The 27,311-nt window shown below is 47.9% G+C and overlaps 2 protein-coding genes across 2 annotated transcripts in view; one reads left to right on the top strand and one right to left on the bottom strand.

The window, feature by feature from the left end:
- The window catches only part of SMYD1 (SET and MYND domain containing 1), a gene marked incomplete at its 5' end in the record, with an annotated part of 40,321 nt that extends 29,533 nt beyond the window's left edge, over window positions 1-10,788 (top strand). Inside the window, 6 exons of the mRNA XM_081101297.1 lie at window positions 221-410; window positions 3,768-3,860; window positions 5,769-5,932; window positions 6,885-7,053; window positions 8,428-8,597; window positions 10,260-10,788. Coding sequence (XP_080957423.1) covers window positions 221-410; window positions 3,768-3,860; window positions 5,769-5,932; window positions 6,885-7,053; window positions 8,428-8,586 — 775 coding nt within the window. The 3' untranslated portion in view covers window positions 8,587-8,597; window positions 10,260-10,788. The remainder of the gene's footprint in view (window positions 1-220; window positions 411-3,767; window positions 3,861-5,768; window positions 5,933-6,884; window positions 7,054-8,427; window positions 8,598-10,259) is intronic.
- Window positions 10,789-20,804: 10,016 nt separating this feature from the next.
- FABP1 (fatty acid binding protein 1) lies at window positions 20,805-26,912 on the bottom strand (the record flags this gene model as incomplete). The annotated part of the gene is made up of 4 exons (XM_081101586.1): window positions 20,805-20,855; window positions 23,001-23,093; window positions 24,767-24,939; window positions 26,846-26,912. The coding sequence occupies 4 exons, from the start codon at window positions 26,910-26,912 to the stop codon at window positions 20,805-20,807; spliced, it is 384 nt and encodes a 127-aa protein (XP_080957712.1).
- Window positions 26,913-27,311: the final 399 nt, after the last annotated feature.

Here is a 27,311-nt window from a genome sequence, read left to right as displayed (position 1 = left end):
GGAATGAAGCAGATTTGGTTGTTATAATGAGTAGAGCAGAATTACTCAGAAAACTGTCCGTTAGGCCACATCTTCTCTAATTTTGGAGGGAATGGGAGTTTCCTCATGTGCTAGTGGGAGTCATTGTCTTTGAGACTCAACTCCTTGAAACCGGAAGAGCACAGGTGCCACCCTGAAGCCGGGGGGACTTGATTTACACTTTTCCTTCGCCCTGCTCCAGGATTGAGCTCCGGGCCCTGGGCAAGATCTCAGAAGGAGAAGAGCTGACCGTGTCCTACATCGACTTCCTTAACGTCAGCGAAGAACGCAAGAAGCAGCTGAAGAAGCAGTACTACTTCGACTGCACGTGCGAGCACTGCCAGAAAGGGCTGAAGGATGACCTCTTCCTGGGGGTGAAAGACGACCCAAAGGTACACACAGCCCTACAGCGGGTGTCTGTGCCGCCTCCACAGGAGCCAGGCATGGGGATCCCACAGCGAATCAATGCACCCTGCTCGGTAGTTCCCAGAGGACCAGGGAAGGCTGTATGGGTGGGGGGCAGTGCACTGCTCATACGTCCCAGCTAGTGTCTGGGCACTGCCACGTGCAAGGTGTTTGAGTTTGAGGATATCACGCCATTTTCTCATCTATAAAATAGGAATGATGGCAACCATGATAAGGGGTTGTTCTGAGCATTAAACAAAAGTACATATATAAAGGGTGTGGCATGGCGAGTGGAAACTCAGTAAGTTCTAGTCATCTCCTTGCCCCTTTGCCGTTTAAATAATGCTGGGAATTACACATATTGAGGCCAGGTGGGCAGAGATTCGTTGTCTGGTTCTCACAAAGATTTTCCCAGTCCCATGAAAATGGGCAGTGTGGAGATCGGGCACTGTTTAGATTGGTTAATTTGCCTAAGTCCTGAGGAGCTGTTGCCAAATGGATGGTGGGACCACTGAGCAGTGGGAAGGCTTACCGAGGGGCATGTCAGGAGCTCAGCGGAGCTGGGAGAAGGTGGAGCTGCAGGTGCTGGAGCGGCCGATGAAAGCAGCGTGCCCTCCATCACCTCCTGCGGTGGGAAAGCTGGAGGCTGGGCTGGGGCAGCGCCACTCCCCCTGCTTCCTTAGCCCCCTTGGGAAGGTACATTGGTGGAGGGTCAGGTGGGTCCGTACAGGTGTAGGGGTCCTCCCCCTGCTGAGGGGCCCAGAATAAAGGGCTTGTGGACGCGGAGATGAGGGGCCTGGGGAGAGGGCATGGGGAAAGGGCTAGGAGAGGAGAAGCACTGGGCATGGAGTCAGAGTAGGGAAGTGTCTGCAAGTCTCCCCACCTCCCCAGTAAGGAGGCCTCGGTGGCAGAAGTGCCTAAAGAAGACCTCAGCCCAAGGCCTCAGGAGAAGAGACCTAGGAAGAAAGGAGCCTGGGCTAGGAATGCAGGAGCAGCCAGCAGGGCCTGAGTGCTGGACTGCAACACCCTTCAGAGGCTGTGCACCAAGTCAGGGGTGGAGGGCGGCTTGCCCCGTGAGGCCTGCCAGCAGCGGTGCATATACACGATGGAATATTACTCAGCCACGAAAAAGAATGAAATCTTATCATTGCAGTCAGCATGGCTGGACCTAGAGGATATTATGCTAAGTGAAATAGGTCAGAGAAAGACAGATACCATATGGCGCCACTTCTATGTGGACTCTAACGAACAAGGTAAACAAACAACATTGGAACAGACCCATAAATACAGAGAAGAGACAAATTGTCGCCAGAGGGAGGGGGCTTGGGGGATGGGTGAAAAAGGTGAGAGGATTAAGAACTACAAACTGATAGGTACAAAATAGTCACAGGGATGTAAAACACAGCATAGGAAATATAGTCAATAATATTTTGATAACTATGTACAGTGCCAGGGGGGTACTGGAAATACTGGTGGGAATACTTTGTAAAAAGTGTGTATATATATATATTTATATATATATATATATATATATATATATATATATATATATCCTTCAAAATGCTGTGTTCATTTTTGGGTAGGTTCTGGGGATTTCTACTTTTTTCATATGTTTTAATTTTTTACAGCTTCCACATGCCTATTTATAGTAAGAATAAACAATAAGGTTATTTTTACTTTGGAAAAAAGCTTTATCAGATTTGCCTAAGGAAAAAAATCAGAAAAGAGCTTATAATATGGATAAGCATAGCCAATAAATTTTTCCTAATTTTTTTTTTTTTTTTTTTTTTTACAATATCACTAGACTGCTCAGGCAAATGTGGTAAGCCTAATGAGTCTACATTTCATGGCAGTGGTTCTCAACCTTCCTAATGCCGCGACCCTTTAATACAGTTCCTCATGTTGTGGTGACCCCCAACCATAAAATTATTTTCGTTGCTACTTCATAACTGTAATTTTGCTACTGTTATGAATCGTAATGTAAATATCTGATATGCAGGATGTATTTTCAGTTACAAATTGAACATAATTAAAGCATAGTGATTAATAATGAAAACAATATGTAATTATATATGTGTTTTCCGATGTCTTAGGCGACCCCTGTGAAAGGGTCGTTCGACCCCCAAAGGGGTCGCGACCCACAGGTTGAGAACCGCTGTTTCACGGAGACAGCTGACAAAGTCTCTCATAATATGTTTTCGGTGAAAACAAGGAAACATGAACTGGGTGCTAAGACACTGGAAGGGTTTGGATACCCATAGCCACAAAGGCTATCTTTCATGAACTCCGATGGCAAACTGGAGCACAAAGTTTTAGTCAAATCCTCAGCCTCGGCTTCAGCCCTGTGCTGGCCAGTATCTAAATCAATGACTTGGGCAAAGACAAGAAAACAAGGGGATATCTCTAGTATACATGGTTGACTTGAAGTACAAAGGAAAAGTGGAAAATACTTTGGATGATAAAATAAGAATCCAAAATGCCAGAGAAAACACAACAGGGGTCAATGTCAGATTCTGCACTGGGTCCAAAGCCCAGGCATGAGCACAGGGCAGGAATGATTGGCTGCAGCAAGGTTCTGGGGCTTGGTCAATGGAAAGGACAGCATGAGTCAGAAGCATGCTGAGGGAGCTGGAAAAGCTGTAGGGATCTTGCACAGCATTTATAGAAGTGAAGCATTCGGAACAAGGAAGGTGCCTAGCCAGTGTGGCTTAGTGGTTGAGCGTCCACCCATGAACCAGGAGGTCATGTTATGCCCAGATTTCAAGACGCCCCATAGAACCACCAGGGAGCACCGAGTCCGATGCAAAAGCATAGAGTCTTTTATTCAAGCCCGGGCTTGGTCCCCCTCTGCCTCCATTACTGGATGCGAGAGAGAGCCCAGAGTCCCAAGAGAACAAAGAATTTATAGGGCTTGGGGTTGGGGGGTGGAGGCACTTGGTCGATTCCGGTTGGTTGAGTGAGGGCCGGGGGCTAGTTTCCCTTGCTTTCCCATTGGCTGAGATAAGGGCAGGCTGAGTAACTGATACAGTCTGTGGCTTTCCTGGGAGAGGAGTTAGGGACACAGCTATCAGTTCCATTCTGTCCTTTCAGTCACGGTTTGATTTCCCAGTCAGGGCACATGCTGAGGTTGCAGGCGCGACCCCCTGTAGGGGGTGTACAGGAGGCAGCTGATGGATGATTCTCTCTCATCATTGATGTTTCTCTCTCCCTTCCTCTCTCTGAAATCAATAAAAACATATTTTTTTTTTAAAAAAAAGAACGAGGAAGGCATTAATTTTGTACTACATTGAATGTCAAAGATGTGACTCTGCGAAGCTGTAACTCAGTGTCCCTCTTTCTCCCAGCCCTCTCAGGATGTGGTCAAGGAGATTATACAATTCTCCAAGGATACACTAGAAAAGATTGACAAGGCTCGCTCTGAGGGCTTGTACCACGAGGTAAGAATTCATTTTTATGGTGGATAGGGGTGGGGAGGAGGGCAGAAAGGGAGGGAAATTGGGTAGGCTGACGATGGAGAGGCTACCAAGCAGGTTGTTTTTCTGAAGATGTCCTTTGGTTGAGACCAGGACTCCTCTTGCTCTCAAGCTTTTAGCACTTCTTAGGGGTGTGTTCTCAGGGGCTGTTCAACCCACTGAAACTGGGTCTGGGAAGAACTCTGGCAGCCTGACAAATGTCCCTGGGGGGTTGTGGTATTACAAGTTGGCACCAGAAATGGAGAAATGGGGGTGGCAGAGGGTTGCTCACTTTCCCATAATTAAATGCATGTCCTGGAGATAGTTTCCAGGCTCCAGTAACTGAGCCTTCAGCCCTGCTCTCAGGGCACCAGGAGTTCTCAGCTGGCTGAAGACTACCATCACTGAAAAGTCCTACTGCTCAGCTCCTCACCTAGGACAATTCTACCAGAATCTCTTGGGGTGGGACCCAGACATCGGGATTTTTAAGGCTCAAACGTGGTTTCAAAGTGCATCGAAAGTTGAGACCCCCTGCCAAATACTGACCCGCAGAGCACTTGCATTGGACTCACCCAGATAGCTTCTTGGAAACAGATTCCTGTGCTCATCCCCTAAGATATAACTTATCTGCAACAGAGCACAGGGACCATAAATCCATATTTTTTCCAGGCTCCTTAAGCAACTCAGGTGTGTATCTGGTCTTCATTTTCATCCTGTACTCACTCATTCATTGCCCATTTTTGAGGCCTTTCTGGGGTGATCCACACAAGACATGCTCCTTGCCTCCCAGGAGTTCTCTTAGGCAGGGGAGGCGGTCACATGAACAAAGTGTTATTGAACAATATGGAAAGTGTATGTCAGAGACACAGTAATGGAGCCAGAGCAATCAGGAGGGCTCTACTCGCTCCATTCCTTTGGCTTCTCTCTTCTTCTTCTTCATTTCTCCTTTTCTCCATTCAAAATCACCAGGGCAGGTGTAGGGCTGGACTCTGCCCACGGGTTTAAGGGAGTTGCCTTCAGGACGGACTGATTGCCAGCCCATATGTTGCCCCACCCCCACCCAGTTGCCTCATGGGCCTCTGGGAGAGTCTCAGAGCAAAGTTAGTTTCCATTCACTTAAAATGGAAAGAAGTGTGCGGCACTTCTCCGTGAGAGTGGCAAGGGAAAGAGAAGAGAACAGTGAACAACCCCAGTCTAAGGACCATTGGACTCTGTAGAGTGCAACCCAAGCCTGTGTCTGCACGTGAATCAATTGGAAACGCCTGACTCCAAGCTGATTGGGGTCAGGCCCATCTTACTTCTCGCCAGGGCCAATGGGGCGATCTCCTGGTGGGTCTTCCAGCTTCCCAGGAGCCTCCCTCTCTGCCCACCCATCCTGAACACTTCAAGCAGGACAGCCTGATTGTTCGCCCCCACTGTGCATAAGGACCACCAGGGGCTTATGCAAACTTCAGAGGCCAGGGTCCTCCCCCATGTATTTGGTTTCAATGGGTCTGAGGGTAAGGCCCAGACATCGATGTTTTTAAAAAGGTCTCCAGGTTAATCTAGAGCACAGCCAGAGTAGAGAGTCGTAGGAGCAGAGAACCTGGTAAAATGGGAATATTCATAGTACTTATCTCATTGCACTGTTGTAAGACATATAAAGATAGCTATATATACGCATCTTTCCTAACTCCCTGCTCCCAACTGACTTATATATGGAAACTTCTCGTGTTGCCATTCCCTTTTCATCTCTACATCTTACCCAAATAAGACCATTTTTCTATTCAAATCACAAATTGTGAGCAATCTCAACTTTCAAAGGAGTGTCCAATGTCATTGTGTGGCTTCCGTATGTAGATTAAGCATGTGCCATGGCGCGTTGGTCACGGACCCGGTCTGTGTCTCTTCCAGGTTGTGAAGTTGTGCCGGGAGTGCCTGGAGAAGCAGGACTCGGTGTTTGCTGACACCAATATCTACATGCTGAGGATGCTGAGCATCGTTTCCGAGGTCCTCTCCTACCTCCAGGCGTTTGAGGAGGCCTCATACTACGCCAGGAGGATGGTGGATGGCTATGTGTAGGTGACAATCATGGGTGTCAGATAATCTGGAAATGTGTCTACTCCAGGCAGGACAAATAGAGGGCGCGCATGCTGCTACCTCTCCCTCCTGAACCCACAGCAAGCAGCAGTAATTGGAACTCTTTACAATGGAGCCTTTTAATCATGGTGCTCCTAGTAATAATGACAAAATACTCAGAGTTGGTACCTAAGGTGAAACCTATTTGTCATCCCTGGTCTTTCCCGAATCCTGCAGCGCATCTATTGTTTGCTGGTGACTTCTGATTTCCTGATGGCCAAGTCCAGCTGGATTTTATGTGTTTAGAAAGGGTCCACCCTAACAACCAACACAGAAAATCCTGTGAGCTTTCGTTCATTAAAATTGTGAAGTATAAAATAGAATGTCCTTGCCTTCCCTCTGCCGATGTCCTCCCTGTTCACAGTGGCATGTGCGTTTGTGTATCTGGCTACATGACCACATTGGCACAAGAAGGTTCATTTTTTGGGGGAGGATGTTACTCATAAATAAAATGTGGGAAAACTATATAACATGTTAAAAGGAAGTTCTGTTAAGAAGGTGCCATGGAGGGAAAAATGCAATTCTGCCCCAAGAAGGACATTTTTGTTAATCTTTTCCCTTTGGCCTTTCTACTGCTTTCCCAGGAGAGGGCTGGGTGCACCAGAGAACTCCCAGGTTCCCGTAGTAACGTTCAGAGTACAATCCTGATTCCTTTTCCCCAAGACGATGTGGCTCAGAGACTCAGATGAAAGTCTCAGCTCTTACAGCTTCCCTGTGTGCAGTTCTGGCCACCTCCCACCTGTGCCTCAGTCCCCTCCCAGCGGGCTGCAGATGGTGGCACTGGTGGGAAAGCAGAAGGACTTCAATGAGAGCACTTGATGACATGTCAAATACTCTGCCGATGTAAGGGAGGCTGGGATTATGTGTTATGATTATTTATTGCCTCTACAGGAAGCTCTACCACCCCAACAATGCCCAACTGGGCATGGCCGTGATGCGGGCGGGGCTGACCAACTGGCATGCTGGTAACATTGAGGTGGGGCACGGTATGATCTGCAAAGCCTATGCCATTCTCCTGGTGACACACGGACCCACCCACCCAATTACCAAGGACTTAGAGGCAAGTAGCACCTTGACGCCGGGCCCCCCTGCCTGCTCTGAGCTCTCTGAGGATGAGAGCTGAGGCCCAGGGAAGGGGAGTAAGCTGTTCCTAGTCAAATAGCCGGTGGATGACAAGCTGAGACTTGAAACCTGAGATGCTCCAAGCTTGACTGAGAAAACCTAGATAATGGTGTGTGTGCATGTGTGTGTGCGTGTGTGTGTGTGTGTGTGTAGCTATGCATGTGACGAAATGTGCATTACAGAATGAGTGGACTGGAGAACACAGGCTCTAGGAGCAGACTGCTGAGACTGAGTTCCAGCTTCTCCACTTTCTAACCATGTGACCGCAAATACTGCATGTGTGGGCCTCAGTCTCCTCGTCGGTGAACCGGAGGAAGGGGAGGGGGTTGTAAGGAGGGTGCAATGACTGGATGTGTGAACAGCGCTGAGAACCGTGCCTGGCACATGGCATGCTCTCCGTCTCTGCTGGTTTCCTCTGCGCTTTGAAGGACTGGTTTATTCAAGAATGACCGAGTTCATTCAAGGAGCTGTCCTCAGACAGTGCAGTGTAGGTGAGATGAAAGACTCGGTGTCATCAAGTATATGAGGAGACAGACTTCACGCCTAGTGACTTAAGCTTGTCAAAGGCAGAGATTTTGCCCATCTGATTCACTGCTGCATCCTTAGCCCCTCAGCGATGTCTGGCGCTTGTTAAGTATGCTTTTTAAAGAACATTTGTTTTTGTTGATTTCAGAAAGAGGAAGGAAGAGGGGGAGGGAGAGAGAGATAGAAACATCAACGATGAGAGAGAAATCATTGATGGGCTGCCTCCTGCACACCCCCTGCAGGGATTGAGCCTGCAACCTGGGCATGTGCCCTGACTGGGAGTCGAACCGTGACCTCCTGGTTCATGGGTGGATGATCAACCACTAAGCCACACTGGCTGGGCGATAAGTATTTCTTAAAAGAACACATGGGGAAGTGAGAACTTCGCTGTGTGTGTCACATACTGTCATTTTCCTGGTCTATTGGGAAGTAGGAAGGCATCTTACCCCTTTCATGTACGAGGAAACCGAGGGCTGAAGGGATTCAATCACTTGCATAAGGTGGGACCCAGGGCAGGGGCCAGGGTTCAGATCTAGATCCCCACTTGACGGTTCCTGGGAACAACCCCCTCAGCTACTCTCTCAGGGGTCTGACTCCCTAACAAGCTGACCCACGGCCAGGACCCTAGGCCCCGGTGGATGTCTCCTCTGAGGGGGCACCGTCGAATCTTGGTGACTGGGAGTCATTTACCCCATTGCCCTGCCTTTTCCAAAAGGGCCCCGGGAGGCCAGCACCACCATGTCCTGGGGCTTGTCATCACTGTTCCTGGTGTGTCTGCGTCCCACAGGCCATGCGGATGCAGACGGAGATGGAGCTGCGCCTGTTCCACCAGAACGAGTTCATGTACCGCAAGATGCGCGAGGCTGCCCTGAACAACCAGCCCATGCAGGTCATGGCTGAGCCCAGCAGCGAGCCGGCGCCATCTCTGTTCCATAAGAAGCAATGAGGACCTGCCTGGTGTGTGCGTGTGTGTGTGTGTGTGTGTGTGTGTGTATTGCGGGGGGTGGGGCATTGTGGCTCAGGAACTGGGGAGACATTCTGGAGGGAGTGGGCTTCTGGGGAGACCCTTGATGGGGAAGTTAGAGTATTGCTCAACCCTGTTGCTATGGGAATGTACTGCTCTGGGTTCCTCAGTGTCATGTGGGTTCATTTCAACTCTGTTTAATTCCATTTAATTCATCCTATAGCTCAACTCATTCTACAGGTATTTGTAGGTCCTAGAGATAAAGAAGTTCCAAGAGTAGCTGGGGAGGCAAAATGCAAGCAGACAATGAAAGCGCCGTGTAATCACAATGCAATGTAAGCCGTGTGGAGAGAGGGGTGCAGTAGAGGGCCTGTCCGGTGGGTGGGGGATATGCAGTGTGGGCTATCACAGAGGGGATCACATCTGAGCTGAGGGTGGCAGGTGCGTGGAGCCTCAGGTGGCTGCTCACCCCAACTGTGCAGGGGTCTCTGGGGCTGCTGGTCTCACCTGTGGTCTGGGATAGTCAGTGTTTGGGTAACGAGGATGGGAGAAGTCTGTTCAGGATGGAGCTGCGGGAGACACTTGGAAACACATATACCTGGATTCCCTCAATTTCCTCTTCCTACAGTCACACACGCCATGCCTGCACCCACCCCTCCTTCTCACACCAGTGGACAGGACCCTGCTCCTTCCCCACCTGTGCTCTGGGCTCCTTCCTCCCCTCTGTCTTGGGCCCGGCTTCACCTATTACTCCTTCTCCACCCTGGATCCTTGACATGTTTCTGGCTTCTTGAGTGCAGGCAGTAAACATCGGGGGGCGATCGGCAGTAATAATGTTCACGATGAGTACTTTTTAAAGGGTTTGTCTCCCATAGTTATCTCCTTTTCTCTTTTCTTTCCTTTTCCTTTTAAAAGGTCCTCACCAGAGGATCTTTTCCCATTGATTTTTAGAGAGAGTGGAAGAGGGAAAGATAGAGAGAAATATCGATGTGAGAGAAGCACACCAATTGGTTGCCTCCTGCACGAGCCCCCAATAGGGCCAGGGCCGGAGAGGAGCCTACAACCAGCTATGTGTCCTTGATATGAATCAAACCAGGACCCTTTGGTCCGCAGGCTGACAGGCTATCCCCTGAGTCAAACTGGCCAGGGATCCTCTTCTTTCCTTCACTTTTAATTTCTTCCTGAAGCCACTGCAGGCTGGCTCCCTGAACGTCACTGGAAGAGATTTTACCCAGGTCCGTTCTAGAGGGCCTTTTTTGGTTGTTGTGATTCTTGGCGTCTTTGCATCAGTTGACACTCCCAGCGCGGATTTCTGGAACACCTCTTCCCCGTGCTGATGCTCTGATGTGGTTTCTCAGCCTCCCTCTGTCCCTGTTTCTCCACGTTCCCTGATATGCGCCATTTCCCGTAGTTGGTTTTGTTCATTGTGGCCGCTCTCACTTTATTTTCATCGCAGTCTGCACACACTCCCTGCAGGAGTTCACCAGGCCCTTGGTTTGATGGTCTTCAATCCGTATTTCCCAACCCTGCTCTTCAGCTCCAGCCCCACACACCCTCTTGAATGTTCTGCAGGCACATCAAACTCAGCACATCCAGAATAAAATTCTTTCTCTTTCTCTCCCTCTCTCCCCTCCCCAACATCTATCCCTCCTCAGCACACCACCGAGAACACCTGACTTCTGCTTCTGTGGCATCCTAGACTTCAGTCAAACCCACTCACTCCCCGGTCCCCGAGTGACCCATGTTCTCCACGCCTCTCTGACTTTCCTACCTAAAATAGCTAAAACCTGCCGACTCCTATTCATCTTTCAGCACCTGGTTTGGAAATCACCCTATCTGTGAAGCCTTTCCTGAATGCCTTCAATTAAGCTGGCTGCCTGGGTCTCTGGTATTACCCTTGAATCTCCCATCATAACTCTCTCCTCATGGCAGTTTAATTGTCTGCCTCCTCTATCAGATTGTGAGCTCCTGGAGGGCAGGAGCTGTGTCCCTTTATTCATCTTTCTATCCCCAGAACCTAGCACAGGTCCTGAAACATAGTAGGTGCTCAGTTAATGCGTGTTGAATGAATGAATGAATGAATGAATGAATGAATTTACGTCTCAGAACAGAAGAGATAGGGACTGTGTATTTTGAGTTTTTATGTTACAGCTATCAATCAAGGCCATTAAATCCACTGTTTCCAAACAGATATGTGTGGCTTCTTTCTTTCTGACAATCTACTTAGGGCAGCACTATAGAACTTCCTGTGATGACGGAAATGTATTATATCTGTGTTGCCCAATACAGTAGCCACTAGCAGCATGAGACTATCCAGCATTTGAAATGTGTCCGGTATGAGTGAGGAATTGAATTTTTAATTTTATTTAATTTCAATTAACATAGCCCATGTGGCTAGTGGCTACTGTATTAGTGCAGTTTTAGAGAATAATTTAGTGTCGTTTTTAAGATTATGGACACTGAAGCAGATTAAGTTTATATCACAAGCTCTTAGCTTGGACTGGTAATTTCACCCATGCTTCAGTTTCCTCATTTCTACTCACCACACAGAGTTGCTGTGAGAATTAAATATTTTATTTATTTATTTATTTATTTAAAAAAAATATATTTTATTGATTTTTTACAGAGAGGAAGGGAGAGGGATAGAGAGTTAGAAACATCGATAAGAGAGAAACATTGATCAGCTGCCTCCTGCACACCCCCCACTGGGGATGTGCCCACAACCAAGGTACATGCCCTTGACTGGAATTGAACCTGGGACCCTTCAGTCCTCAGGCCGACACTCTATCCACTGAGCCAAACTGGTTAGGGCTAAATATTTTATTTTTTAAAAAATATTTTTTATCGATTTCAGAGAGGAAGAGATAGATAGATACATCAATGATGAGAGAGAATCATTGATTGGCTGCCTCTTACATGTTCCCTGCTGGGGATCAAGCCTGCAACACAGGCATGTGCCCTGACTGGGAATTGAACCACGACCTCTTGGTTCATAGGTTGAAGCTCAATTACTGAGCCACACTGGGTGGGCAGGAATTAAATGTTTTAAATGTGAAGTCCTTAGAAGAGTGCCTGGCCCATCATAAGTGCTCCATGAGCATTCCAACCTTGCTACTGTTGGGGCGTTCCTTCTCCTAATGAGAACGTGAAGGGAAAGGGCAGAGACAAACGGTGTATGCTGGAACCAGCTCTTACCAGCCTGTGAGCGCTGATTGTACACTTCTCTTCCCAACTCTGCATTCATCAACATCACATTGACACCACGACATTGGCCATGGTGGGAATATTTACACCATGGTAATTGGCTTAACTTTAGAAGAACACGTTAATTGGTCGTGTTTCAGTCTGTAAAAATGGGGTTTGCTACATGGAAATAGAAGAATGGATAGAGACCATTAAAGAAGGCTTCACTTAAATTGGAGTGAAATCTGCATTCTGAAACCTCTATCCCCGGGTCATGACAAACCAGTGTAAAACCTCTGATTCATACCCTTCAGACTAAGCCACCAATGCGTTGACAGACATAACTACTAAGGTCCAGATATAGCCACTTATTGGGGGAGTTCTCTATGGGTGCAGGGAATCCATATAGTTGGGGCACAGAAGAGAGAGCAGCACCATGTCTGCGGGCAGTCAGAGGTGCTCGCTTCTGGACCACCGTGTGCACACTGGTGAAGGATGGACACTCAGTGCATGAAGGTAAACAACACTTCTTGAAACCCCTGGTTCCCTCCTGGCGCAGCGTTACATACAAACCACGGGGTGTCCAGGAGCCCTCATCAAGCTCAGAAAGGCACCACCCACGTGTAGCATGACCACAGCCAGCATCTGGGCCCACTAACTCCGGCATGAACTTAGTCCTCCCCGTCAGCCTTGGCCTCTCCACCTCACAGGGCTTGGTCGCAGAACATTCTGGTCCAGGCACAGTTTCTCAGGTGTCTTTAGGAGTTGCCTTTCATTATAACAAATCACCATGACCTTAGTGACTTAAAACAATGCAGATTTATTAGTTTATTGTTCTAGACCAGGAGTCCAAATGGGTCTGAAATCTAGGTGTCAGCAGAGCTGTGAAGGCTGTAGGGGAGAGGAATCTATTTATTTTTTCTTTTTTTTGTTTTGTTTGTTGATTCTCACCCAAGGATATTTTTTCCATTGCTTTTCAGAGAAAGAGAGAGAGAGAGAAAGAGTGGAAAGGAGGGAGGAGGGAGGAAAGAGAGAAAGAAGCATTGATGTGAGAGAGATACATTGATTGGTTGCCTCCTGCACATGCCCCCACTGGGGGCGGAGTGCCAACTACAACCCTGGTACTTGTCCTCAACCGGGAATTGAACCTACAACCCTTCCACGCACGGGTCGATGCTCTAACCACTAAGCAACTGGCCAGGGCAGGAATCTGTTTCTTGCTTTTTTCAGTTCCTAAAAGCTTCTTATAGAATGCGCCCATTCCTTGGCTTGTGGCCCCCCAGCCAGCAATTGCATCCCTCCTTCTCTGACCCTCCTGCTTTCCTCTTTCACTTATAAGAACACTTGTGACTAGATTGGGGCCACTGGGATCACCCAGGATAACCTCCTCCTCTCAGGTCCTTACCTAATCACATCTGCAAAATCCCTGTTGCCGTGCAGGGTGACACATTCGCAGGTCCGGGCGTTGGCACATGGACCGCTTTGGAGGCCATCATTCTGCCACCCAGCAGGCTTGCTCTCAAGCCCTCAGACCAGTCGTGCAGGCACAGCTGCAAGCCTCTGAGCAGAAGACTTGGGACTGGAGTCCCGATGCCCAGGCCCCAGGAGAACGACTCTTCCTTCTGATCCGTCACACTGACGGCCACATCCAATCGGCCTTTCTCTCTTCCTCCTTCACCTAGTCAGGGTTTCTAAGCTCTCACTCAGCACACCACAGCCAGTCTCCGTGCTTCACCCCGCCCACCAGTCCTGGGCAGGTGTGGCCCATGTGGAATCCCCCTGTAGACCCGGCACCTTCCTGGGTACGGCAAAGAGCTGGGGCAGCGCAGGGAACTGCAATTTGAAGCAGCAGCTGGAATCCCAGCTACATGTTTGTGACCTTAACTGGCATTTGCATTTGGCCTTGTAAGACAGTCCTTTGCATTTTACTCACCGTCTGTCTTGTTAGAGTGTGCGTTTCTTGAATGGAAGACTATTGCTTTCCTCGTGGTTTTAGGTGTTCAGGCCATTCATACTCAACTTGTTTATATCTGAACTCACTCCTCACTTCCCTCTAGACCAGTGGTTCTCACCTTCCTAAGGCTGCGACCCTTTAATACAGTTCCTCATGTTGTGGTGACCCCCGACCATAAAATTATTTTCGTTGCTACTTCATCACTGTAATTTTGCTACTGTTATGAATCATAATGTAAATATCTGATATGCAGGATGTATTTTCATTGTTATAAATTAAACATAATTAAAGCATAGTGATTAATCATAAAAACAATATGTAATTATATATGTATTTTCCGATGGTCTTAGGCGACCCCTGTGAAAGGCTTGTTTGACCCCCAAAGGGGTTGTGACCCACAGGTTGGCGACCCACAGGTGGAGAACTGCTGTTCTAGACCTTTACTCACCACCTCACCACCTACCTAGCTCCCCAAGATCTGGGCAGGCAGCCTCTGGAGGTTGCTCACACCGGCGTCATGGCACGGATCATACTGTTACCATGTGGATTATGGGTTGGCCTCCCTGCTAGACTGCAAGTTGGCAAGTCTCCCAGGGATCACTGTGTCCTCAGAGCTGAGTGCCACCCAGCCCTGACTTGGCTTAACGAGGCTAGGTTGTAAAGCAGATAAATAAATTCCACGTCTCCACGTTTTTCTGGTAAGAAGTACTAGAAAAAGATCGGGTGCTCACTCTATGCCTCGAGTATGTATAGAAAAGTGCTCTGAAGATTAAGTATGGACTGAGAGCCCCCTCCCCACAAGACAGAAAAAATCACTTTCTTTATTCTAATGGCCAACAGTTAAAAACAGGAAGAAGAAGAAAAGCCAGGCCAACGTGGCTCAGTGGTTGGACATTGACCTATGAACCAGGAGGTCACGGTTCTATTCCTGGTCAGGACACATGCCAGGGTTGTGGGCTTGATCCCTAGTGTGGAGTGTGCAGGAGGCAGCCAATCAATGATTCTCTCTCATCATTGATGTTTCTATCTCTCCCTCCCTCGCCCTTCCTCTCTGAAATAAAAATATATTTTTTAAAAAAGAAGAAGAAGCCACACAGAAATGTCTACTTTTGTATGGCTATGTACACCCAAACTGGCTCTTCTCACATCAATTGGCTTTGAGAAGGAGCGCCCTCTGTTGGTGGAATGTACACAGCACAGCCGGACCGAGAAGGCAGAAGGATCAGAAGAGAAAAATAGCTGATACAACCAACAGCTGTTTACTCAATTTACTCAAAGCAGGCTTCGGGCACCTGTACAAGATCGAAGTTCAGCATTTAAAATGTATTCTCCTTTTCAGGCGAAAACATACAAACAATCCCCTTCTAAACCCGGCGTGTTCCCAATTAGGGAGGAGACTGGGGGTTTGTTCAGCTCCCTAGAGGCCTGGCTGAGGTCTTGGTTCTACTACTTCGCTCCTCCTGTGTTTCGAGAGTCCAAGGACCTCAGCTTCACCATTTATCAGCTGGGGAGTCCCAGGCAAACTGCTTTTCCTCTCTGTGCCCCTTCATCCACTCACCGATGTTCCTCTGGGCATAATAGAGCTTCTGCTCGTGGTCTGAATGTCAAACCCACTGCAGTTCCCTGAGGAATCCAAGTGGCAATAATCACATGTTTCACGTGGATGGTATTTGCATTGTTTCATAGGCTCCTTATAAAAGAGAGAAGATATCGTATTGCCCATTTTACAGATGAGAAAACTGAGATAGAAAATCATAGATTAGTTGAACAATATCTTGAAGCTCAATATTTTTACTTTACACCATCTGCTTTTTTAAAAAAAATCATTGCTCATTAAAAAAAATAGTTCCACAAAATTACTTCCTTGGAAAAGATTCAAACAATATAAATAATGCAGAAAGCTCTCTTGACCTCCCAACCAATTCCTGTTCCCACTGTAGGATAATGGCTATTATATAACCACCCATTATCTCACACACACACACACACACACACATACACACACACACCCTGTATCTCTATATAAATAGATAATTTTGTTTCACATTTTAACAAAATTTACATGAATGATATTATACTGTTAATATTGTTCTAAAACTTGCTTTTTTAAATAAAAAAGATTAAGCTTTGTCTTAGAGCAGTGGTTCTCAACCTGTGGGTTGCGACCCCTTTGGCGGTCGAGTGACCCTTTCACAGGGGTCGCCTAAGACCATTCTGCATATCAGATATTTACATTACACTTCATAACAGTAGCAACATTACAGTTATAAGTAGCAAGGAAAATAATTTTATGGTTGGGTCACAACATGAGGAACTGTATTTAAAGGGCCAGAAAGTTGAGAACCACTGTCTTAGAGGTAGTTCTATATCAGTCCATATAGCTCTGCCTTGTCCAATTCATCTACCAGAGGTTATTTCAGAGCATGGCTGTTCCACAGTTGATTTAACCTTTTCTTACTGATGGGAATTTGTTTTCCGTTTTTGGTGTTGCAGCCTTATATGCTGCTTTGTGCACGTTTCAGCATTTCTCTGGGACATACACAGCAGTGGCATTGCTCGGTGCTAGGGAAGTCACGCTGAGAAAAAGTAATGAATACCGTTAAACGGTATTCCATATGGGCCGCACGAGTTTCCTCGCTTCACCCCCTTGCAAACACCGGATGCGACCAATCATTTTACTTTTTGCTAGTTTGATTTGTAAAATGATATCTCATCTTACATTCCCCCTTCCTGATTACTGTGACACTAAGCGTATCTCATATTGTGAATTCCTCATGAATGTCCTCAGCCCACCTTGCCATTGACTTGTTGGTCTTATTAATTTGGGGAGGTTTTTATATCCCGTCTATTAACCTCGGTTACATAAGCCACAGATATTTTCTCCCACGTGGTTGCTTTTTTTTTTTTTTGAAATTGTGTTTACAGTGCCTTTTTTCATATAAAATTGAAAATGCTTGAGGTAGTAAAATGAATTAACCTTTTTCTTCATGGTTTTTGCACTGTGCTTAAGAAGGTCTTCTACAACTCAAGTTACTTACCTATCATCATGTCTATTTCTAATATTTCACATTTATTCATTTAGCTCTTTAGTTCATCTGGAATTTATTTTTGTGAGTGGTATGTTGTAGTATGCCGTTGGTTCTTTGGATTTTTTTTTTTTTTTTTTGTATCTCCCAACCCTGAGTCCTTATTGAAGCTTTGAAGCTCTTTCCTTAAGTCTGCCTTAGCTCCTGAAAGATTGCTTTCCCCTTTTCCCAAGACCCTAGTCCCTGTGGGAGAAGGAAGGCACAGGCATGGAGAACACTATAGGGCAGTGGTTCTCAACCTTCCTAATGCCGCGACCCTTTAATACAGTTCCTCATGTTGTGGTGACCCCCAACCATAAAATTATTTTCGTTGCTCCTTCATAACTGTAATTTTGCTACTGTTATGAATCGTCATGTAAATATCTGATGTGCAGGATGTATTTTCATTGTTACAAATTGAACATAATTAAAGCATAGTGATGAATCACAAAAACAATATGTAATTATATATGTGTTTTCCGATGGTCTTAGGAAAGGTCTGTGAAAGGGTCGTTCGACCCCCAAAGGGTTGCGACCCACAGGTTGAGAACCGCTGCTATAGGGGAAGGCAGGAGGAACTTCATTCCACAAGAATGGTGCAGATCAAATGCCGATGTGCAGGGCAGGACGCTTTCCTGCAGGAGGTGGCACTTCAATCACCAGGGGACCGAGAGGTTGTGTGGCTTGGCTGGTGTGCATGTTAGAGGAAAGGGAGCGACGCTAGGTAAGGCGGGGCAGCTACGATGGGACAAGGGTCGGCAAGCTCCCGTCCATGGCTCAGAGGTGGCTGCCGCCTGCTTCTGTACAATGTATGAGCTAAGAATGGTTTTCACATGTTTAAATGATTAAAAACACACAAAAGAAGATGATTACTTTACAACATAAAAACGATATGGAATTCACATTTCAGCGTCCATAAGTCAAGTCTTATGAAACATAACTACGCCCATTTGTGCACTGTCTGTGGCTGTTTCTGTGCTGCCAGCATAACTGAGGATGGTGACGGACAGTGTTCTCTTTCTAGGTTTTTACAGAGATGACTGACCCCTGGTACAGAGACTTGAATGCAGGTTTAGGAGTTTGACCCTTATGTGCTGGGCAATGAACCAGGAAGTATAGGATCAGCTCTGTTTATGAGGAAGATGGCTATGAGCAGGGTGGAGGCTTGCAGGAGAGAGAGAGAGAGAGAGAAAGAGAGAGAGAGAGAGAGAGAGAGAGAGAGAGAGAGAGAGAGAGAGAAAGGGAGGGAGGAAGGGAGATGCCTTAGGTTGACTGTGAAATAATCTAAGTAACAAGTAATTGGGTTTCAAATCTAGAAGTTGAAATGTGACAGATTCATTTGTTAATTCATTCATTGATTAAGGTATTGTAATTTATAATAAGAAATACGCATTTGGTCTTCATCCTCAGTCCCCGAAACAGGGCTCCTGGAACCCTCCTAATTCTCAAGTCATAAGAACATAAGGATCCTCTTTTGTTCCCATGAGGGAACTTGGGGAGGGCTCCTGGGTGGCTCCCAGGTGGCTCCCGGGTGGGTCTGGTCCCCAGAAAAAGGAAGCAGTTAGAAAGACCAAGGTTGTCATTTTCAGCTCCACCTCCCACTTCTTCAGAGAGGAAAAGGGGCTAGAAAAGGGGTTAATACTAGATCATGCCTACACCAGGCATCCTCCATGGACCCCAATAGTATGGGGTTCTGAGCTTTCAGGACGGTGAACACATTTATGTTCTGGGGGAGTGACAACCCCAACTCCTCAGGGTCAGAGGCTCCTGTGCTCAGACCCTCCCAGACCTCCCTGTGTGTCTTCATCCACCTGTTCACCTGTATTTTTTTTTATCATATCCTTTAATAAACAGATGCATGTGAGTGTGTCCCTGAGTTCTGTGAGCTATTCTAGCAAATAATCAGATCCAAAATGGAGGAGGTCATTTCCAGCCAAGTTGGGCTCTAACCTGTGTGGGAGGGTGGCGGTCTCACAGGACTGAGCCCTTAACCTGTGGGATCTGACACTATCTCCAGGTAGACAGTGTCAGAACTGAGTTAAATTGTGGCACACCCAGCTGGTGTCCTACACACACACACATTGGGTGATCAGAAATATCAGAATAAAGTGTTCTGCTGCTGGTGGGAATGCAGACTGGTGCAGCCATTATGGAAAACAGGATGGAGTGTCCTCAAAAAATTAAATATGGAACTGCCCTTTGACCCGGTGATCCCACGTTTAGAAATATATACTAAGAAACCTGAAGCACCAATCAGAAAGAATATATGCGCCCCTATGTACATAGCCGTACAATTTACAATAGCTAAGGTCTGAAAACAGCCCAAATGCCCATCAGTAGATGAGTGAATAAAAAAGCTGTGGCACATTGATACCATGGAATACTATGCAGCAGTAAAAAAGAAGAATCTCTTACCCTTTGAAACAGCATGGAGAGACCTGGAGAGTACCATGCTCAGAGAAATAAGTCAGTCAGAGAAAGACAACTATCACATATTTGGACTCATATGTGGAATCTAAGTAACAAAATAAACTGATGAACAGAGTGGATCCAGAGACATAGAAGCATGAAACAGAGTGTGGGATCTCAGAGGGAAGATGGGTGGGAAGGAGGTAATCAACCAAAGACCTTGTATGCATATATGCACAACCCAATTAGGTGCTGAAGGCCTGGGGCAGGAGGTGGGAGGGCGGGCTGGAGGAGGTCAATGGGGGAAAAAGGGGGACATATGTAATACTTTCAACAATAAAGAGTTATTAAAAAAATAAATAAAAATAAAAAATACTCAATAATACTGTAAAAAAAAAAAGAAATGAAAAACAAAAAAATAAAAATAAAAAAAAGACTAAAGTGTTCCGTGTGCAAACAGAAGAGGAAAACTGGATTTTCCCCAAATAGCTTCTTTGTTGAGCTTTCTGGGAGCTGGGCAAGTTCTGGGAGCTGGGAGGTGTGAAGAAGATGGAAATGCCGAGGATGGCAGCTCTTTGAAGTTGGGGAATGGACACTGTGACTTTGCCGGGGCTGCCATAACAAACTGCTACAGACTGGGCGGCTTACAGCACAGCAGGGTGTCTGGAGGCCAGACATCTGAGAGCAAGGTGCTGGCAGGGCCGCGCTGCCTCTGAGGGCTCCAGGGAAGGACCTGCTCCAGGCCCGGCTCCAGCTTCTGGTGGGTCCTGAGCGTGGGACAGCACACCTCCTGACTTCACGCTGTGTGCTCCCTGTGAGGTGTCTCTGTCCAAATTCCCCCTTTTACTAAGGATGCCAGCGTATTGGGCTAGGCCCACCCTACTCCAGTGTGACCTCACGTTAACTTGACTCACTGCATCTGCAATGGCCCTATTTTGAAATAAGGTCACATTCTGGAGGTAATGAGGGTTAGGACTTAAACATGCAAATCTGGGGGAGATGCAGCTTAACCCATAACAACTACCAGAGCCTGGTACTGTTCAGAGAAATCATTCTTCTCCCACATTCTGCCTCTGCTCATTGCATGTAGGGACTTTCCTTCTGAGCTTCCTCTGTTTACTCTGGCACCCCTTGCTAAGCTCCTCACTCAGCCCTCCCCCAGGAGGGGAATTGTTCGTTGGTGGGCCAGCGCCTGCTCTTTCTGTGCATGTCCACTGGTGGGTGAGGCCGCTGTGGCCACACTCTCTGTCCCCACAGGGACCCACCTTTCCCTTTGGGCCAGCACACCGCATATCCATTTGCCCCAACTCCTAGGAAAGGTCATTTAGGGCTGTTCTACAAATCCAGCCACATTTCATGTTCCTTGTGGCATCCCCCAAGTGGGCAGCCTGGGGTCTGCTTCAGATCTGACCCCATGAGGATGGAATGTGCAGGTTATCAAAGTTTATGAAAATATAGGTAGTCAGTGCTTACTGATGTCAATAACAGCATCCATGAGAGGCCACCAAGAAGCAAAGACATTTTTTTTTTAACAAAGTTAACTTTATTACATTAATTTTACACAGTGAGAGAATATGAAGTGCAGATGTCTAAACTCTCTTGCTGATTCTCTTGAAGACAATGTCACCCAATGTCATGGTCTGAAAGTCAGAAAAGAAATCATGCAATAAGTATGATTGCAAAATTGTATTAAGCATGCAATCTAACCTCTCTAACCATCTGATGTTGAATTGTAAAAGATGACTAAGTCATCAAATCAGCTGTAAATATGCTATCATGTGTAACAGCCCAAGGAGTCCTCTGTTTTTTTATAGGATCAGAGAAAGGGTTGGCAATCTTTTCTAAAATCCCAGGCCAACTTTTTGTCACTTTCCTTCCTCATGTGGAGAGTTATCCTGGCTCTTACTGAAGTCTTTTCTACATTGATGACTGTTAGAGCGTGACCATCAAAACCAGTTTTGTCCAATCCCATTTCTCAAAGTTTGATTGAGTGCCTAATATGTACCAAACACATGTTGAGTAGCAAGGACACACGTATATGGAAACACGGAGGCACCCAGCCTGGAACATAGCAGGTAGGGCCTAATTTCCTCCAAAACTGCGAAACCCCTGGATTTCTTGGGCTTATCAGTTTTTGAGTTTTTGAGGCATGTGCCCTTTACCCCCACCCCATCCTCCCACTAATGCTCTTGTACAAGACTGTGGCAATGTCATTAGCATTAAAAAGGAGTCTCTTAGTTTCTGCAGCAATGGAATGGAATGGAAAGACTTGGGTTTGAACCTTGGTTCTACAACTCATTGTCCAAGACCTTGGACAGGTCAACCTGTCTATTAAACCCCTCATCCTGCCTCCTTCACTGGAGATGTGAGGGCTAGAAGAGATGGAGAGTGTTGAAGCACAATGGTCAAGGCTAAGCCCAGGACTGATCCTCTCCTGCTCCCCTGCTGGTGCCTCCCTGAGCTGCTGTGAATGTGCCCAGGTGGGGGCTGGGACCGCATATTTCATGGTTGACTCTCACACTCTCCCAAGTTGAGGGATTTTTCCACTTGGACTGAGTGGGGACAGACCCCTTGAGCAGCATCCTGCCGGCTGTTACTCCCTGAAGTACAGTCTGGGGCAAGGAAGAGTCAGGAGACATCATTGATGGAGAGACACTGCACTGGTGCACTGGGTCGGAGACAGATGTGGCTGGCAGCCAGGCGCCAAGGATGACGTGGCACCCACCACGGCAGTGTGCCAGATTCGTAAGCTGCCATAAAACTGCCATGAATAGGATTCTCCTTATTAATGCCGAATGGGCAAAGGCATTTGTGGACTGCCCTGGGCTTGTAGGGCACGTAGAAGTCTTTGTGGCTGCTTGGTTAGCGTGGAGGCGGAAGAGAAGGGCTCTGGCTAATGATCATGGCACTGTCATACAACAGAAAAAGCAACAAAAGGACCAACTTTTGGTCAAACAAAGCCTGCCTCACGTGTGGGTTCTGTGTCAGTGGAAGGGCTGCTCTGTGAATCAGAGGCACACAGGCGGCGATGAGTGGATTCCTGCCCTCTGGCCCGGGAGCGTGTCCCGAGGCCAAATCCCCGTGGAGACTGAGGAGGGTGGGCTGTGCTGGTGGCTCTCCATGACCCCGGTCTCCTCCTACCGAGACCTCTCCTGCCCCATCTTACTTAGGTTTGGTGAAGGAAGGGTAGGGCAAGGAGGAGAGAAGGAAGTGGGGAGGCTGGAGTGGCGAATCTGGACCAGGAATGTGGTGGTGGAAGGACAGCCCGAAGGAGCCCAGGGCGAGTGGGGAAGCCCCAGCTGGGGCCGCTGCCCGCACATATGGAGTCTGGTGAATTAGAAAAGGGTGCCCCTTCCTCACTGATCTGTTGGAAAGCTACCCTAATGCACTGAACTCCTAGACTAACACTCCTGACTGGCAGACACTGCACAATTGCAATAAGTATGTAAATCTAACCTGTCTGTAAGGGGAGTGGTTCCCCCAAAGGTGTGCTGTGCTGCAACTGTGGGTGGCAGCCCTATGAGACAGACCCCACTGAGAGGAACCCTAGCTCTGCCTTTCCTCGCTATTTGCTGCCTCAGTGTCCCCATTTAGAAAACGCAGCTTTGCTGGGAAGATTGCAGATATGTGTGTCAATTGCCACACATATTGATATACATAGTGGGTCCTTAGGAGGTGGCAGCAGAGACAAACAGCTGCAAAGGTGGGGGGAAAGGCGGCTCCTCACTCGGCCCCGCACTTCTCCCCTCAAGCACTGGGAGTCACAGCTCAGAGTGGCAACTTACGTGGACGACTGTGTCTCCATTGAGTTCCGTCACGGACTTGATGCCTTTGAAAGATGTCACCAGTTTATTCTCACCTTCCAGCTGCACCACTGCCTGCAAGGGACAGAAGAGATGGCCCGTGAGGAAGGGTCTGGCAGGGAGCAAGGCCTTTGCTAATGAGGTTGGGTCCCCGGCATGGGTCTCTGCTGACAACAACCCACCACTCCTCTTCATAGAAGGCCAATCTCCCAGCTCTCTGACTCCTAATAGAAGTGAATTGTATTTAAAAACTAAAAGAAGCCCTGGCTGATGTGGCTCAGCAGTTGAGCGTCGACCTATGAACCAGGAGGTCACCTTTCCATTCCTGGTCAGGGCACAGGCCTGGGTTGCGGGCTTGATCCCTAGTGGGGAGCGTGCAGGAGGCAGCCAGTCAATGATTCTCTCTCATCATTAATGTTTCTATCTCTATCTCTCTCTCCGTCTCCCTGCCTCTCTCTGAAATCAATAAAAACATTACAAAATTTACTTAAAAGAAAATCGCTAGAAGAAACTGTCAGGGTATCTTTAGCCAGACTTTTAAAATTTATGCTAGGTGATCTAGAAATCAGCAACACAACACTTAACTGGCTCAAAACACTAAGGTAAACTTGAGTAAGATCTCAATTCTCCAAGCTAATAGAGGGAGGTGGTAGCAAGATTTAAGAACTGGCCAGTTGGGAGAGCACATTCCAGCATGCTTGTCATTCTTATTGGGGTCTCCTTCTCAAGCTTTATGCATCCAGGGAGAGGCAAGAGAAGCCCAGGAAGAGGAAACAGGGAGCAGAAGACACCAGCCAAGGTTAAAAATTTTCCTCAAAAATGGACAATCAGAAAAGGTCTGTGGTAAAACACATGACCACGCGCCCCTTCCTATGGGCACATAGAAAGGATTTTTCCTCCTAAATTTTATCACAGATTTCCTGACCTGTAGTGTTGCATCTGGAGAAGCAGAAATAAAGACTGATCAGAAGAGGTAAAAATATCAACGTGCTGAGCCCAATGCACGAAATTGTCTGGAGGGAAGGAATGGAGGGGGCTGCTCAGCGGTGCTGGCCGTGCTGGGGTGGATGGAGTTTCTAAGGAAGGAAGAGAGGCTCCTGGTGGTGGGTACCCCAGTGCCTGGATCTCCATGCCAGCGCCTGCTGACGCTCACACAGCCCGCACCCAGCGCTCATTACACACCTGAGCCACAGCCCAGCGGGAGGGATGTGGCCCTGCCTTCAGTCTGGGAAGGGTGATGGTGCCTGTTTTACAGATGACATAGCTGAGGTTGGGAGCTTGGGGATCACCCTTGAAGGTTTGGCATTCTGGGTTGCCAGTACCTCCTCCAGGAAGCTTCTCCCCAGGACCACTGGCTCGAAGCCCAGCAAAGCCCGTTTAATTTGGACTCAAGGAGACCCAGGCTCTGTGAAAGGTTTTTCACTGACCCCCACTTGCCCACTGTTGGGCCTGGAAGAACCTGGGACTTAGTCCCTGGCTGTAGGCATCGTTCCACCAGTTCCTCCGCATTGGGAGAGCTCGGATTCTTGGGCCAGCCCACCCCATCATCAGTCCTTAGGGAAGTTTTCCCTAAGAGCTTCTTCCCCAAGCGTTGACTTTGTCCTTCTGCTTCTCGCCCCAGAAGTAAGTTCAGCGATAGGGCATCCATGGTGGGAATTGTGAGGTGTGACCCTTAAGGGAGGAAGCCCTGGGACCAAGCTCCAAGAAAAGTTCCAGAAGCGGAGTGCGGCTGGAGGGGCATCTCCTACCTTGACCTTCTCCCCAGTCATGGTCTCCAGCTCGCACTCCTCCCCCAAGGTGAACTCGTTCTGGATCACTTTGGACCCGGTGGTGACGGTGAGCTTGAAGTGCTTCCCATTCTGCACGACTTCCGACACTCCCTTGATGTCCTTCCCCTTCTGGATGAGGTCGTCAGGCAGACCTGGTGGAAACCATCTGAGGTTTAGAGATGGGCAGAGGTTGGAGTTGCCAGGCAGTGGCCACAGAGAAAGTTTGTAGTACGGAGGGGGAGAGGGAGGTGCTGTGACTCCCTGGAGGCCACAGGCATGGAGTCCTATGAGTAACATGGGCCTTGACCTTTGAAAGGAAAGGTCAGTGGCCCGACTTGACCTTCCCTGGCTGGCTCACCATCTTGTCAGTTGGTTCATAAAGAAGACACTCCTCTGGCCTGAAGACCTCTCCTGTCTTTTTTTTTTTTTTTTTTTTTAATCCTCACCAGAGGATTTTTTAGAGAGAGTGGAAGAGAGAGGGAAAGACAGAGAGAAACATCAATGTGAGAGAAACACATCAATTGGTTGCCTCCTGCATGCTCCCTGACTGGGGAGGAGTCTACAACCAAGGTACGTGCCCCCAACTGTAATCGAACCTGGGACCCTTTGGTCTGCAGGCCGATGCTCTATCCACTGAGCCAAACTGGCTAGGGCTGAAGACCTCTCCCGTCATGAGCACCTGGTTCTTGCTCACTCTCCTTCCTCACTCTTCCTCCTTTAACACCCAGAGAATTTGCTCTTTGAGCATAAGCATTTCATCCTTCACACTCAAGTTGGCTGATACAGTTTACCTTCCAGGCCAGGTCACTCTTGAGAGTGAGACGTGGGGTTGGGGTGCTATGATGCCAGAGCAACATGCACCAACTGGGCCTGTCCTGGTCGACATCTGTCCACCCAGCCCTATCTCAACCTCTGCTGGCAAGGCTCTCGAAGAGGAGGTATCAGGAGTCCCTTGCCCTGGGACAGAGCTTCACAAATTTCAGAGCATGTCTGTGGTGTCATAAGAATTGAGGTTTACAAACCCACGTGCATTGATAGTGTCCTGTTGCACAGGTGAGGGATGTGAGCCACAGAGAGGTGGCATGACAGTAGATCCAAGCTCTCTGCTGGCCCTGAAGTCCCTCCTCCCTCTGTCTTTGCTGTCTTTTCCACCCTTCTCCCTCTTGGCACCCTTCCTTGTCACATGGCCCCTTTGCTTATAAGGTTTCCTCTACCGGGAGTACCATCCCCTTTTCCAGTCCCCTAGTAGACACCTGCTCATCTTCCAAGGTTAGCCAAGGCTCACCTTCATCACATCAAACCTCCTCTCCTTGCCCTCCCATGAGCACCACATCCTCCTGCACAATCCTCTGGGGGACACAGCAGGTGAAAGTGGGGACTCTGGGAGCCAGTGCCTGCTTCAATTCCTGGTGCAAACACTCCCTACCTGAGTGACCTTGGTTGGGATTACTTAACCTTTTAAGGTCTCAGTTGCTTTGACTGTAAAATGGGAAAAATTATAGTACCCGACTCAGAGTTCTTTCATTGAGGATTCAATGGGATATTGCCTATCAAGGGCTTGGCACAGTGCCTGGCACTGAGTCAACGCTCAGAACACATTAGGAGATTCTTTATTGTATTTATTTCGTCTCCTTTCCCTCGCTAAACTGTGACTTTGGAAATGGGGCTCAATGTCAGGTTCCCTTGTATCTGTCCAGCACGGTGCTTAGAATATGCGTGGGCTTGAATCAACGCCAGGAGAATGAATGGCTGGATGAATGAATGAATGAATGAATGAACAAGGTCACACAGTGAGTTACTAGCAGAGGTGGCTTCAATCCAAATCAGACACTCGTTCAGTGCTCCTTGCACTTGCCTGTGGGTGGCCACGTTCAGCGAGGGCCAGCACAAGCTGCCAGTGACTGCAAAAGGAACACGCACCACAGGGCCCTGGTCTGCAGAAAGCCCGAGCCTCTCCTCCCATCCCAGCATCCAGCCTGCATCTGTGACCGGCCACCCCCTGCCAGCTCAGACACTGATTGCCATGACCGCCGGCTCCGTGCCCGGGTCAGCACTCACCAATTGCCTTCATGAAGGGCTCAAAGTTTTCCTGGCTCTGCAGCTGGTACTTGCCGGAGAAATTCATGGTGGCGATGAGGCTCCCTCCACAGCTGGTCGGCAGCTCTGCTGGTGGGGCTGGCCAGTGTGGGCTGATTTATAAGAGGTTATTTCCCCTTTGAGTGTTGGCCATAGGTCAGCATCTGTCACCTCCTTTATGGCCAGGTTCAAATATTAACTCGAGAGCAATGGTCAACGATAAAAAACACACAGGAGGGGCACAGCAGAGATTTGCTCTAATTCAGCAAACATTAACGGGTGTCAATCAAATGCAAAGCCCTATGGTCCTGCAGCCTTTAAGGTGCTCCTCACCCATGAAATGTGTGTGTATATATGTGTGTGTGTGTGTGTATACAAAGCTACACATACATGTTTGTGTGTGTGTATATACTTGTGTGTATCTAGATCTAGACAAACAGGGAAATAC

Source organism: Myotis nattereri, assembly GCF_964212035.1.
Source record: "Myotis nattereri genome assembly, chromosome: 10".
In the NCBI taxonomy this organism is placed as follows: Eukaryota; Metazoa; Chordata; class Mammalia; order Chiroptera; family Vespertilionidae; genus Myotis; species Myotis nattereri.
Note: the sequence above shows the minus strand (reverse complement) of the source record. Positions and strands in the feature narration are given on the sequence as shown.